This window comes from Micropterus dolomieu, linkage group LG20, assembly GCF_021292245.1.
Source record: "Micropterus dolomieu isolate WLL.071019.BEF.003 ecotype Adirondacks linkage group LG20, ASM2129224v1, whole genome shotgun sequence".
NCBI lineage: Eukaryota > Metazoa > Chordata > Actinopteri > Centrarchiformes > Centrarchidae > Micropterus > Micropterus dolomieu.
This window is the reverse complement of record NC_060169.1, coordinates 37039840-37054233: the sequence shown is the minus strand read 5'-3', so window position 1 is coordinate 37054233 and position 14394 is coordinate 37039840. Positions and strand designations below refer to the sequence as shown.

Genomic DNA, 14394 nt, shown 5'->3' with positions numbered 1-14394 from the left:
TAACAAGTTGTAAACACATTATCACCACATAAAGTTGACATGGTGAATGTGTTAGCAAACAGCTCACTAAAGTCCGATATTCACTCCCCCTCTAGTTCTGATTCGGTCTTCACCATTTCCTGAGGAAAATATCTGGCTCTTTGGCTGCTCAGTGCTTGATCCTCTTCAAATGACACACTCATATTTTCCTCTGGTAGTATGAATACTGATTAGTTCAGCTTTGAGGTGTTTTTTTACAAATCAAAAGAGTGCAGTCCCTAGTCTTTTACACAGAGGAAATAAAAACCATCTACCCTGAATCTTTGATCTCGTTTGGTCCTGGTTAAGGATGTGCAGATTTTGGAACATACTCATGTTTTTGAGAAATGTATGGATTTGACCACTGTGGGCCCCTTAAGAGCTAAAAAAAGAGCTGACATGACATGGGCTGAAAGAGTGTACACTATGTGGGGCTCATACTGTATAGGATCAATAGCAGGTACTACATGTATATAGTTTGAGTTTCTTGTCAGGGAGGAGAAAATTGGACCATTACTCAACGGCCTACAGGAAATTTCAATCACCAAGGGCTAAAATAATTATACCAACTATACAAATTACATTAAGCCATTTCCATGCAAATTGGCTGATTTATGCAGAGTTCTGCTGTGACTTGGTATTTGAAGCCATCTTTCTAGTCAGGAGACTTTTTTTTACTGAAGGAGAAATAGTTATAAGTTTACCACCTTTGGATAAGAGATTTGTTTGTTAGAAACTTCATAACAAAGCAGAGGCTGAGTAGATGCCACATGAGCCACCAGAACCACTAGGTCAGCCCAGTGTCCTTGGTTTTACAATGCCCATTTTTGTATTTTCCATTTGACTTTAAAGGTATTTTTCTACACTTTGTGTTAGACTGCTACTTGTCTTATCTGTGTGGAGGGCACAGTTGTCGCTGTTTAAAAAAGAAACATTTTCCCAAGTATAGGACAAAAGAGGAGAGAGACAAGAGCTATGAGTCAACAAACTGTCCTGTCAACTCTGCTGCCATCAGTAGCCACAAACAACAGCAACAGTATTGTGAGGCCACAGGGATGACCAGCATCAGGATGAACCTCAGCGAGACAAAATAAATAAAAATCTCATCACACAGGAGCAAAGAGATGAAGATGTCAAGTGAAAAGACCCGAGGCAGGTTGTTAGACACCTTGAGGGAGAAAAGGTAGGCGTTAGCAGCTGCAGAACAGATCGAAAAAAGTGTGTGAAAAAGAAAGAAGGTAAGTTTAAATATCAGAGTAAGTCAGAAATAAGACAAGTTGGATCCAAACCTTATGCTCCTCCTGTACAACACACCACACAGATAAACACATAAGGAGAAGATGTCAGTCAGCAGTCATTGTTCCTGAATATTACAACACTTTTGTGTCACTTTTAGAGCCATAAGGGAGCATTATAAAACTAAACATCTTTCATAACAGAAGGCAGTAGCGCTCTGTTCCATTTAATTGTGATTTTAAAGACAAAAACATTCAATACTGATGTCTGAGGCTGTGATTTCTGTGTGGGAACATTTTTGCTGTGGGCTGACTCACTACAGAGCGCACACAAAAGACAAAGGAGGTACATTCATGTGCATATCTTGACCTGGGCCTTTATATTGGCCTTATTACGTTGTGACTGTGCTTTTAGGGTAAGTGCATTGAAAAACATCTGTACTTTTCACTCGTTAATAAGTGCAGTTGTTACAAGGAGCTGAAAATATTCTATCCACAAAGATGGTTCTGCTTGAATTGAGATTTGGAGATGCTGGAGATGAAGAGGTTTATGTAAAGTGAGGAAGTGGAAGGAGCTGCTTGTTTCAGAAAAGTGTTTTCACAATTCTGTATTCCCATTTCAAAGTTTTCATTTAATGATATTCTTAATGTTATTGAAGATGTTATCCAAAAATAACAAAAATCTACCTACCAGCTCACTAATTATCACCTTATATCTAATTTGCTTAAAAACACACTGGGTTGGCCATGGCTCTTCTAATCGAACTCTTGGAAAGAAAGCAAATAATCTTATTTGTCAAACAATTCAATGTTCTCAACTGTTCCCTCGTGGATGTATATCTTTCAACAGTGAAAGTGAAAGTTGTTTGTGGCGTTATCTCACCTCCTCCTCCTCTCCGAAGCCCGTGAGGTCCCAGAGATAGTTGAGTCGCATCTGCCGTCTCTTCCAGTGCTCCATGAAGAGAACCGCTACATAACCAAGCATACACAGCAAACTAAACACAGGCTCAAACACAAGCTTATTACATGCCTGTTACATGACACTTTTCTCTATATATACACACTAACACCATAAGTGATAAGGAATATAGAGTGTGAATCTGCACGCTTTCCTATTGTCAATCTTTCTGTTCATCTATCCACGACATAGACTTGACATAGACAACTACGAGTCCAACCTAAACGACAACTAGCTCATTTATCCATGTCTCCCAAAACTACACATATGAGTTACCTACACCAGTCCAGCAACAGGCACCGGTCATTAACTATGTTACATAAGTTAAGTGATGAAAGTCACATGGCATTAAACACGCATTGTGAAACGGTCGCAGTTTGGTCAGTTTTAGGCAACAGAACTACTCGGTTAGGTTTAGGAAACATCATGGTCGTTTTGCCGTTCTCCTGTGTGAAAGTCCTCGGTTGAGAACTTTTCAACTTCATTTCTTCCTTTTCTACAGTTATACAGCCACCTGAGATCGCTGCCACAATAAACGTAAATATGGGTCAGAATAAGGTGCTGCACAAAGGACCTATTTGGTCGTTTTTCTGGGGAGGACAGACTGTTAACCCTACATCACAGAATAATTTAACGCTCCAATATGTTGATGAATATTGTTACTAATTATCAGCTTGCACCAAACTGTATACCTAGCTAGATGACTGTAGTGTTTGCATTTGAATTGACAATGTCCCATTTATTCCTTAACAAATCACATACCAATAATGCATTTTTCTCTTACTACTTTTTGACTACCCTATCTTTGGCTCAATAATTTCCTAAAACAGCTGCTTACTGTAGATTTTATCAAACAAAGAGGAGGAAATAGTGCATTTGTTGGGTTCTATTTTCAACAGCGGAGGAATCCACATTTTTTCTAGTGAATATTTTGGGCAGCAGGACTGTGTATTTAGGGTTGGGTCTAAATAAACTACGGTGTGTGTTCATAGTGATAAAGGAACATATCACCCAGTTAATAGTTTTTGGACAACAATGGAGCTTTATGGTTCAGAGGAAGAAGATACATCAGGCTTTGGTATAAAGCCCTGCTGTTGCTAACAGATGGCAGTGTGGTTTGGCAGGACATCAGAGGGCCACCCCTGTGTTTACTCAGGAGTTGCCTTTGTGGATTACTATTGTAAATTTCATGTTTGCCTTAGGTGCAGTATCCGTAGTAGTTTCCCAAACCCGTACTCAATGGATTACATGAAACTTTCTTTTACTGGAGCAGTGCCAGGAATGCTAGCTGCACAGCCTCTATATGAAACATTACTCCTCCGCTGGTCTTTACTGGACTCTTTGGTTGTTGTTTGTGTGATTGGATGCAAATGTGTCCTTACCCCAGAGGGCCATGAAGATGGAGAAGAAGACGGTGGCTGGGTTGTCAAACAGGTGGCTGGCTCGGGCTGTACCACACGCTGTCACCAGCTTCCAGTAGCTGCAGGCGCGGTCGCACAGCGGACACATGGTGATGTTGTTCCTGGGATCACAAATCTCCATACTGACAAAACAGGGATGGAGGGAAGAGATGAATTATTCAAATGGACCGATGATGGCGAACGGATGGTACAGAGAATCAGGCGACATGGCAAAAACTAAAAATATCTTCGAACAACTTAATGTGGAGAACAAGATTCAAACAAGTCTAAAGCGGGGGTTTCCAAAGGTTTTTTAGACCACGGCACCCTTTAAAGGACGTTTTTAGTCACACCAAGCCATCCAACACACAATATAATATGTATATGTGTTGAAATACTGTATGATAAGGTACGCTCAGAATTAAAGCCAACAGGATCTCTGCAGATTTACATAGAAATATTTAACTAAAAACAAACAATGAATACAATAAAGTATTCTATGCAGAACTACTGGCAGCTACGGGTGTGGTACAGCAAGACGCAAAGCGACTGTACATAAACAACAATGGGGGATTCTAAAGAGGTTAGCATAGATGTTGTATTAGAACTATATGTATATATTTATTTTCACTTAGAGGTGTACTCACTTTTGTTGCTAGCGGTTTAGACATTAATGGCTGTGTGATGTGTTATTTTGAGGGGACAGCAAATTTACAGTTATACAAGCTGAACACTCACTACCTTTCATTGGAGCAAAGTGTCATTTCTTCAGTGTTGTCACATGAAAAGATGTAATCCAAAATTTACAAATTGTGAGGAGTGTACTCACTTTTGTGATTTATACACAGTTACATACACACACACACACACACACATATATATATACACACATACATACATACATATCTCAGAGAATTTCTTCGTTGAAAAGAAAGAGAGCAAAGAAGGCATTGAAGGACTTTCTCTATAGAAAAGATGCAAACACTCTTCTCCTGACCGGCTTCGGCCCTCATACTACGTCATATGTTTAGTTGATCTCCATGGTTGAAGTTAGCCTGAGATAAATGGTAATAAACAGATGGTTCATCCAATCACCTGCCAAGTATTTGCCTGCCCTAAACAGTTTCCAGCGAAGACATCTCAGATGGTTCTGTCTCATCAGATTATATTTAAAGGTGTAGGACAAACAAATAAAAAGATCCCTAATGGGACGCGAGGCTGCTGTTGATGTGTGAAGAGAGACCAACCTGCGGGTCTGACTGGCTCTTTATTTGATACCGGACTCCGCGCTGCAGCTGGCTGGCTTCCAACTGTACAGAGCAGACCGCGACACAGAGCTCTCCGGCAAAACAAAAGGTGGAGATATCTGTTTTTATATTAACAATGGCTGGTGTACCGACGTGACAGTGATTCAGCAGCACTGTTCTCCTAATCTGGAATTTCTTATCATTAACTGTAAACCGTTTTACAGTTTGTTTACATCTCGCCGCACGCCAACGTTCAGAGGCTGTGACGTCCTGCATCAGCTTCTGTGAGGACAGCTGCATATCAGCGCGCACCAGGGTGAGTTATAACAATGGCAAACCCTGGTTCACAGCTAAACTCAGACAGCTGAGGTTGGAAAAGGAGGAGGCATTTAGGAGTGGTGACAGGGCATTAAAGTACAGATTTAGCAAGGAGGTGCGAGAAGCTAAACGACTGTTCTCAGAGAGACTAAAGAACCAGTTCTCTGCAAACGACACCATTTCTGTCTGGAGGGGGTTCAAACAGATCACAAACTATAAAGTCCCCCTCTCCATAAACGAGAGTCAATTGGACACCATCCCCCTTGACTCTACACCAGGATCCTGTTTGTGGATTTCAGCTCTGCTTTTAACACCATCATCCCGGCCGTGCTGCAGGACAAGCTCTCCCAGCTGAACGTGCCTGACTCCACCTGCAGGTGGATCACAGACTTCCTGACGGACAGGAAGCAGCACGTGAAGCTGGGCAAACATGTCTCTGATTCCAGGACCATCAGCACCAGTTCCCCTCAAGGCTGCGTTCTTTCCCCCCTTCTCTTCTCCCTGTACACCAACAGCTGCACCTCCAGTCACCAGTCTGTCAAGCTCCTGAAGTTTGCGGATGACACCACCCTCATTGGGCTCATCTCTGGTGGGGATGAGTCCGCCTACAGGTGGGAGATCGACCATCTGGTGACCTGGTGCAGCCAGGACAGTGTGGAGCTCAACGCCCTGAAGAACATGGAGATGGTCGTGGACTTCAGAAAGAGCCCAGCCCCACCCTCCCCCATCATCCTGTGTGACTCCCCAGTCATCACTGTGGGCTCCTTCCGCTTTCTGGGCACCATCATCTCCCAGGACCTCAAGTGGGAGCTGAACCTCACCTCCCTCGCTAAGAAGGCCCAGCAGAGGATGTACTTCCTGCGGCTGCTGAAGAAGTTCAGCCTGCCAAAGACAATGATGGTGCACTTCTAAACCATCATTGAGTCCATCCTCACCTCCTCCATCATTTACATTTACATTTACTCATTTGGCAGACGCTTTTATCCAAAGCGACTTACATACAAGCATACAACATACAAGCATCAACAGAGCATCAACTACAGATCTACAACTGACAATACATACTAGTAAGAGTTGAGTTGTTGTGAATTTTACTTAGAGGATAAATAGTAAACTGGAGAGATTAAAATGGAATCTGAGTTATTTCTGTTTATGTAGGCTATAAGAAACACAACATTGTATGTACATCACCACTACTTATATCACACTGACAATAATGATATTTTCATCAGCTTTAGTTGTAGATATTGCATCCCTATATTACTAAGCATACCATTCAGTTTACAGGCAGGTTGCTGGGCCTAAGGCAGGCACATTATGAAGTCCTTACCTTTATGTGTTGTGTCCTGAAGAATGTATTTATATTATATATATAATATTTACACATTTTATACAGCCTCATTAGGTTGACCATAAAATTAATCACATTTCATGCAGTTGTAATCATTTATGTATTGAACAGATGCATAGTGCATTAATGGTTAAACATGTTTTATTTAAAACTATTAATGTATTCTAATATTTATAAATTGCAATTAACAATGACACAAAGACAAGATTGGAACTTTTTAAAATGAGTGGATGCATCAAATGGGTATGGTCAAAATAAAACAACATTTTAAACTAGAAAAGACTCAAGAGCAAACCAAAGCTGGACAATTCTCAAGATTTTATTAATAAAAAATATTGGCTCCACATGAATATACACGCAGATAGATATCTTACAAATAGACAAAAGTGACTGAGTATGTCTTTGGCTGAGGATGATATTAATTGTAGGACTGATCTGGTTTTTCCTTCATTAATAAAGATCTTAACCTGAAAACCGCAAACCAAGACTTCTGTACTGGTTTCACATTTATGTCCTGTGTTAAACCGTTAACTGACAAAGTCCGACTGCCTCATCCATCCATGAGGATCTTTTGGCCGATCTGCCAAGCGGGGCAGGTGCAGTGGACTCCATGAGGGCTGATGCGTATGCTTTGAAAAGGAAAAACATGTTTATAAAATATAACACACCATCACAGCAACTTCTCAGCTTCCGTCGTGGTTGAAATGCAGAACTACCGAGAGAAACCTGTGGAAAAGGCAGATCATGCAGTTCTCAAGTTGTACATGTGTGAAAAGTAAAGACAATTCTTCTTTTGTTGTGAGCCAACGCTGTCACCTTGTGACTAAAAAATGGCATTAGCTTTTTTTTGCGCAAGAACATCCATGTACATAAAATACTAGTTTCTGTTAATAAGGTACACCAAGCTAAAACTGTTGCAATCCAGTAAAACAGCCCTGCAATAAATCATATCTTCAAGAAGCTAGTACAATGTGTCTTGTAATTTTTAAAATGTCTTGTTCATGTGTTTTTACTCTTAATCTCCAAAATGGCTATTTTTGCAGAATCTTTACAGAATTCGCTGTGATATTTCAGTACAAATGTTGGTGTGAAGTATGTCAATTTATTTCCATTAATTATTCTTTGCACAATCTGGGAAATTTACCTACACAATATTTTATTTCTGGAGGCAGTGACATCAAATTAAACCAGGCACCAAACAGCACCACTGAGCTATTAATCATGTTTAACCACAAACCGTATAAGCAATGTCGTAACTGGTTCCAGCGTGCTGTGTTCATGGATATTCTAAACGTGGTTCACCATCACATCTCAGTTAGAGTGGAAGAAGATGATGTTTAATGGCTGGCCTCAACAGATTCAGGTCATTCCTTTCTGTAAATAAGAAAATGTAATTAGACAAAAGCCAAACTAAACGTAACAACCATCATCCCTGCCATAAGATCGACCTTTATGAAGCTTATAATGTTCTGTCTCTGCTGATGTTCAGTCTGAGATGTATTAAATAATATGTATGTATAATGTGTCTTCTTAAGTTTCAGTGTGCGGAGCACTCAGGACCTCCATATTAATGAGATGCTAGTCGACAAAAACAAGCCACACACTTGTGGTGCCAATGCTCATTATTGAAAATTTACCAAACGATTGATACAGTATGTAAGTTTTCATCATCAGAGTAGCTACAACCTATGATTGTTCAGCTGCTCTTGTCACTTCTTTGCGTCTTGCTTGGCCAAAGCCATGAGTGCTCCCTTTATAAAACTAATTATCTTACACATCTACAAAACTCAGTACACATTTACAAATATAACATTATACACTGAAACACACATGAACACAGGAAGAACATGCAAAGTCCACACAGAGAAGCCCATGACAATACGTCATGTAAAATGTAGTGAACAACGGTGTGTGTGTGGGTGGGGGTTATCCCTGACCATAAAGCTGGCACCCTTTTGATTCCGAAGCTGATAACGCGGGGCCTGACTGTTAAACTGACAAAGGGACACAAACCAGCGATTAGCATTTCCCTGAAAAGCCTATCAAAACTGGCTGCTGAACACTACATCTTCCCGATTAAGAAGCCAGGAGAGGAGCCATTTTGGCCCAGCTTGGACAAAATGGGACTCATGTTGACCAAGCAACGGAATTCAGAGACTGTTGTGCCCACATTGTTACAGAGACATGCCCTATCAACATCTCGGCAGGTGGTCCATGTTCCAAGCTGTCAGCTCCATCCATCCATCCATCTTCATCCGCTTATCCGGGATCAGGTCGCGGGGTGAGCAGCTCCAGCAGGGAACCCCAAACTTCTCTTTCCCGAGCCACATTAACCAGCTCTGACTGGGGGATCCCGAGGCGTTCCCAGGCCAGTGTGAAGATATAATCTCTCCATCTAGTCCTGGGTCTTCCCCGAGGCCTCCTCCCAGCTGGACGTGCCTGGAACACCTCCCTAGGGAGGCGTCCGGGAGGCATCCTTACCAGATGCCCAAACCACCTTAACTGGCTCCTTTCAACGCAAAGGAGCAGCGGCTCTACTCTGAGCTCCTCGCTGATGGCCGGGCTTCTTACCCTATCTCTAAGGGACACCAGCCACCCACCTGAGGAAACCCATTTCGGCCGCTTGTACCCGCGATCTCGTTCTTTCAGTCATGACCCAGTCTTTCATGACCATAGGTGAGGGTAGGAGTGAAAATCGACCGGTAGATCGAGAGCTTTGCCTTACAGCTCAGCTCTCTTTTCGTCACAACAGTGCGGTAAAGCGAGTGCATTACCGCCCCCGCTGCTCCGATTCTCCAGCCAATCTCCTGCTCCAGTCTCCCCTCACTCGTGAACAAGACCCCGAGGTACTTGAACTCCTTCACTTGGGGTAAGGACTCATTCCCTACCTGGAGTTGGCACTCCAGTTTCCTGCTGAGAACCATGGCCACAGATTTAGAGATGCTAATCCTCATCCCAACCGCTTCGCACTCTGCTGCGAACTGATCCAGTGAGAGCTGAAGGTCACGGACCGATGATGCCATCAGGACCACATCATCCGCAAAAAGCAGTGACGAGATCCCAAGCCCCCCGAACCGCAGCCCCTCCTCGTGACGACTACGCCTCGATATCCTGTCCATGAATATCAAAACAGGATAGGTGACAAAGCACAGCCCTGGCGAAGGCCAACCCTCACCTGGAAAGAGTCCGACTTACTGCCGAGTACTCGGACACAGCTCTCGCTTTGGATGTACAGGGATTGGATAGCCCTGAGAAGGGCCCCCCTCACCCCATACTCATGCAGCACCTCCCACAGTATCTCCCGGGGGACCCGGTCATACGCCTTCTCCAGATCTACAAAGCACATGTAGACTGGATGGGCATACTCCCAAGCCCACTCCAGGATTCTTGTGAGAGCAAAGAGCTGGTCAGTTGTTCCACGACCGGGTAATAGTCACCTATTCTGCCTTCAGGTACGGCTTTTAATGTGTTGCTAAACATACTTTGTGTGTATTGGTTTTTCCTTCACGTGTAAAAGGCAACTGTATATCAGAAGCCTGTGGTGCGTCACGGATTGTTATAAGGACCCTTCTTTATGTATTTTTCACCATCATTATTGTTTTGCCATGGGGTAGGTTTTAAAAGGAGAGTGGGACGTGACGTTTGGGGGAACTCTAGAGTGCAACAGGTGAAGCAGTCGGAGTTTAGTGGGCTCTGTGTAATGTTTGCCAGACGGACTCAACAAAGCAACAAAGAAACTCTGCTTGGACTTTTCTGGACTACTGCATCATCCCATTGGCTAAACAGACTGTGACGAGGTTGCGTAAGTTAACTGTGGAACTGTGGCTCACCACGCCTCACCTGGTATCTTTTTCGTTGTGTTTTTTTCTTCTTCTCCTACCGCGGAGGATATCTGGTTCAATCCGGACAATTTAAGTTATTTGAATGAACATTTGAACTGCTGGGACATTGGGGGTTTTGAAGGGTGATTTGAATGTATGTCGGAAATGGTGATAATGTCTGTGTCGGAGTGCCGCTGAGCCTCCAGCGACTAATATATGTGAGTGTTGCCCGCCGTGGTATAACCTGGTATATCTCTAAATACACGCTGTGAAACTCATCATATGGACTTTTTCCGGTAATGTACAATTTTTTAAAGTGTGTACAGGTGCAGGTTAATTGCTTATCTGGTTTATGTAGGGGTGGTTTAACGACAGTAAGCAGGCTGCTGATTGGCTGATCTCCTCAGCAGGTATCAGATCAGCCCGTTACCTTATATTTTGCGTATGTACTTTTCCCTTGCTGTTTTAGTGTAAGGCGAATTGTTACAGAGTGGTGGCTCGTACGGGGATCTGGATTAATTAATTTTGTTATTGTTGTTAAAACACACCTGCTTGTCCTACTGTAAAATACTGTTAAATAGTTGAACACAGCCTGAGTTTTCACTACGATCATCTTTTGTACTCACTGTTAAAAGTAAAAAGTAAGAATAATAATAATAAGGAAACTCAAGGGTTTTGAGGATACTACTTTTTTCTGTTGAATGAAATGGTGTATGCAGTGTCAAAAAAAAAATAGTAGCTTACTAAGGATACACAGTCAATACATATATGGTCAACCGTACATTGTACATTCACTCATGCACATTAATACATTGCCTTTATAGGAGTACACATCCTAGGCTACATTACATACATACTCCCTTGTTTGCTTAGCTGTTCATACCCATAATGGCTGCAACCAGCCAGCAGGGGACCACGGTGGTAAGTGACACGCAGCAAGAGAATGTCTCCTCTCTCATAGACTGGGAACCAAATGCCAGCCTTCCTGAGGAAGCTGACCCATACCGTCACATCACCACTAGACGCAACCAAAGCGGCAAAACAGAACTAACCTCTGTGTTGGACTCATTGTATCTTGATCCACCTGAAGAAGAACAACCACCGCAGGAGGAGGATGAGGATGCTGAGGCAGTATCGATGGTGGAACAGATACAGGAACATCAGTTAAAAGTGGAGACTTTGGAAAACTGGCTTAAAGACACAATTGACATTGCACTCAATCGTGAGGAAGGTCTCAGAGCAGCTACTGAGACAATAGCTAAGGAGGCTAAAGAGTATATTGACACTAGGCTGCAGAGATTTGACCAGGTTGCGGTGGCCTGCCTAAAGCGAAGAGATAAGCAGTGGCGTGAAGAACTGGAAAAGACTCACAACAAAAGTCGTTCCTCTTGGAGGCCAGCTAGTTTCTCCACACCTGCAGTGTTCGCATCTGCTAACCGGCATATGTCTGAATAGGGTGTTACCCTTCCACTATCCGCGGCAGCTATGGCCAAACCCCCTATTAGAATGGAGTTTCCCCAGTTTGGAGAGTCGAGGGGTTCTACTGATGTCACTGATTTCATTGAGCAGTGTGAAAATGTTCTCGCCCTCAGGCCACTGAGTGGCATTGAGCTCATAGGCACACTCCGTTCTAAAAGGTCCTGCATAGAGCTGGTAGTTAGCTTCCCGCAGCAAGATAACTAACTGGGCTCCTTGAGGCTTTCCTGCCCACAGACTACCAGTCAGAGATTGAGGAATAGCTCCGCTCAAATGTGCAGTCACCCACCCAGTGCCTTCGGGATTTTGCTTACGATAATAGAGCACTCTGCCTGAAGTGGAGACCAGACATGGCCGATGACGAGATTGTGCGACGCATCCTCAGTGCATGTAATCCAAGGTTGGCCAGTGGGCTGCGTTGCATCATGTCTGCTGTGGATCAGGTGGTCAACATGGGGTCGCTTATTGAGAAGGATTGGAGTAACTCCAAGGATTATTGGAATCGTGTACAGCAATCCCACTCTTCAGACCGCTCGTCCAAAAGACCCAGCAAAAAGCCTGAGCATGGTCAAGGCCGGGAGACAATGTGCGGATGCGGCCACCGTCCTCGGTATTCCAACTCTCCTGGTTGTGCCAATAGCCATCTGAGGCTCCAGTGGAGATGCTTTCCTTGATTCAGGGTGCACGTACTCCCTAATGAGTAAAACCCTGTGGAACAACGTACAGGAGGCAGGTGAGACACTGAGTGCCAGTGAAATACCAACGTTTATCATGGCAAATGGTCAAGAAAGTAAGGCTATAGGGACAACCACCTTGCTCCTCTCCCTTCGCGATGCCCATGTCACCGTCAACATACATGTACTTAGTGATGATCAACTTTGCATGCCTTTGCTGCTGGGCTTAGATTTCATGTGCGCGGCTGATTTCTAGCGGTTGATGGAAAGTGTTCTGGGTGAGTTCAAGGGCAGAACCTGTTTTGTGTACATAGATGACATTATTGTCTTCTCCAGGACTCAGGAGCAACATCTGTGTGACCTGGAGGCTGTGTTTAAAAAATTACATCAGGCCCAACTAACTGTCAATGTTGCGAAGTGCCACAATCTGCAAACTCAACTCACCTTCCTAGGACATGTGGCCTCAGGAAAAGGCGTGGAGGCGGAAACTGCAAAGGTGAAAGCAATAACTGCTTACCCAGCACCAACAGATCTGAAGAGTCTCCTCAATAACCTCAAGAAAAAGGGGTCAATTGGGAGTGGAATGCGCAATGTCAGGCTGCCTTTGAACACCTTAAAGAGCTGCTACTGTCTTCACCGGTGCTGGCTTAGCCGGAGCCACACTCAGGCTTTCAGGTTCAATGGGACTCCAGTGATGTGGGGCTGGGGGCGGTCCTGATGCAGACAATCGAAGGCGAAGAGAGAGCCATAGCATTTGCTTCAAGAGCTATCCATGGTGCTGAACTGAGATATTCCACCTCAGAAAAGGAGTGCTTGGCTGTTGTGTGGGCAGTGGAAAAGTAGCGTCATTACCTACAAGGAGAAGCGTTTGACGTATACACAGAACACTGGCTTGGGCATTCAACTGTCCCAAACGTCATCCCTGCTCACCAGGTGGACTTTGCGGCTACAGGCATTTACCTTCCGGGTCTATTAAAAAAAGGGTGCTGTAATGTAGTACCTGATGCACTGTCCCGAGCACATCCTCTAATACAGACCTACACTTAGTTATATGTGTGTAGCATTAAGGATTTCATTTTGTTCTGCAGCCTTGTGCTGAATAATGACAATCAACCTTGTACCTTTAACCCCAAGAACAGGGAGGGACGTGTCGCAGACCTTGATTGGCGCTTACAATTGCCAGTAATGCCGAATGTGTGTTAACATTCCGCCCACCCACCATGTCATTCAGACTCTGTACGGTCTAGTCCCACCTCTCAGTGAGTGGACACGGCAGCTGGACGGGGACCAAGCAAAGCCTCCCAGACCGACAAAGCCCTGAGTAAGCTAATAGAACCGCTAGCAACACAGGCCAAGCTAACTAGCCACAGATAACGTTACAGGCGGATAGGCTAGTCTACAGTTATTGGTTTAGCAAAAAGTAAAGCTAACTATATCCATTAAGAAGCTCTGTGTAAATTATCTCTGTACTGGATTCCCTGTTGGTCTTTGAGGCTGTGTTCAGTCCTTTTCATGGCGTGTTTACTGGGCGGCTGCAGAGCGCATTGCCCGCTCGCCCGGTGCCATTCCGGTTCACAGTCATCAAGCGCTGCACCCCGCCATAACAGCAGCTGGCTGTTAACTAACTTCAGCAACAAGTAAAGCTATCTTTCCAGCAGGACACACACAGAGTGAAATACTGAATCACAGAGCTGAGATCCAAAATTTACAATGGGACCCGGTCCCAGAAACACTGTCCTTCAGCGGCATTATAATCTTTATATTATAATCTTTGCATTGGATGCCAAATTAATACAACAAGTGCAGAATGAGTCATCAACATTTTAAATTGGTTTTCCAAATGACAAACTCTTAAATGTCATCCAGAATACCTACAAAAGGTTTTTTGTCATTGAT

At 43.7% G+C, this 14394-nt stretch overlaps 2 protein-coding genes across 9 annotated transcripts in view; one reads left to right on the top strand and one right to left on the bottom strand.

Moving 5' to 3' along the window:
- The window catches only part of ano1a (anoctamin 1, calcium activated chloride channel a), a 79410-nt gene that overhangs the window by 19062 nt on the left and 45954 nt on the right, over window positions 1–14394 (bottom strand). For 6 of the 8 annotated variants that reach the window (XR_006822181.1, XM_046032605.1, XM_046032607.1 and 3 more), the window contains exons 12-14: window positions 3594–3754; window positions 2137–2222; window positions 1308–1319 (exon numbers count right to left, since the gene is read on the bottom strand). Coding sequence is in view for 7 of the 8 variants with exons in the window: in XM_046032605.1 (XP_045888561.1) it covers window positions 1308–1319; window positions 2137–2222; window positions 3594–3754 (259 nt within the window). In the remaining variant the exon portion in view is untranslated. The remainder of the gene's footprint in view (window positions 1–1307; window positions 1320–2136; window positions 2223–3593; window positions 3755–14394) is intronic. The other 2 variants (XM_046032606.1, XM_046032610.1) reach the window with 1 other exon arrangement.
- Window positions 13803–14394, top strand: part of LOC123959228 (hatching enzyme 1.2-like) — a 9037-nt gene continuing 8445 nt past the window's right edge. The window contains exon 1 of the mRNA XM_046033177.1: window positions 13803–13819. The gene's annotated coding sequence lies outside the window, so the exon portion shown is untranslated. The remainder of the gene's footprint in view (window positions 13820–14394) is intronic.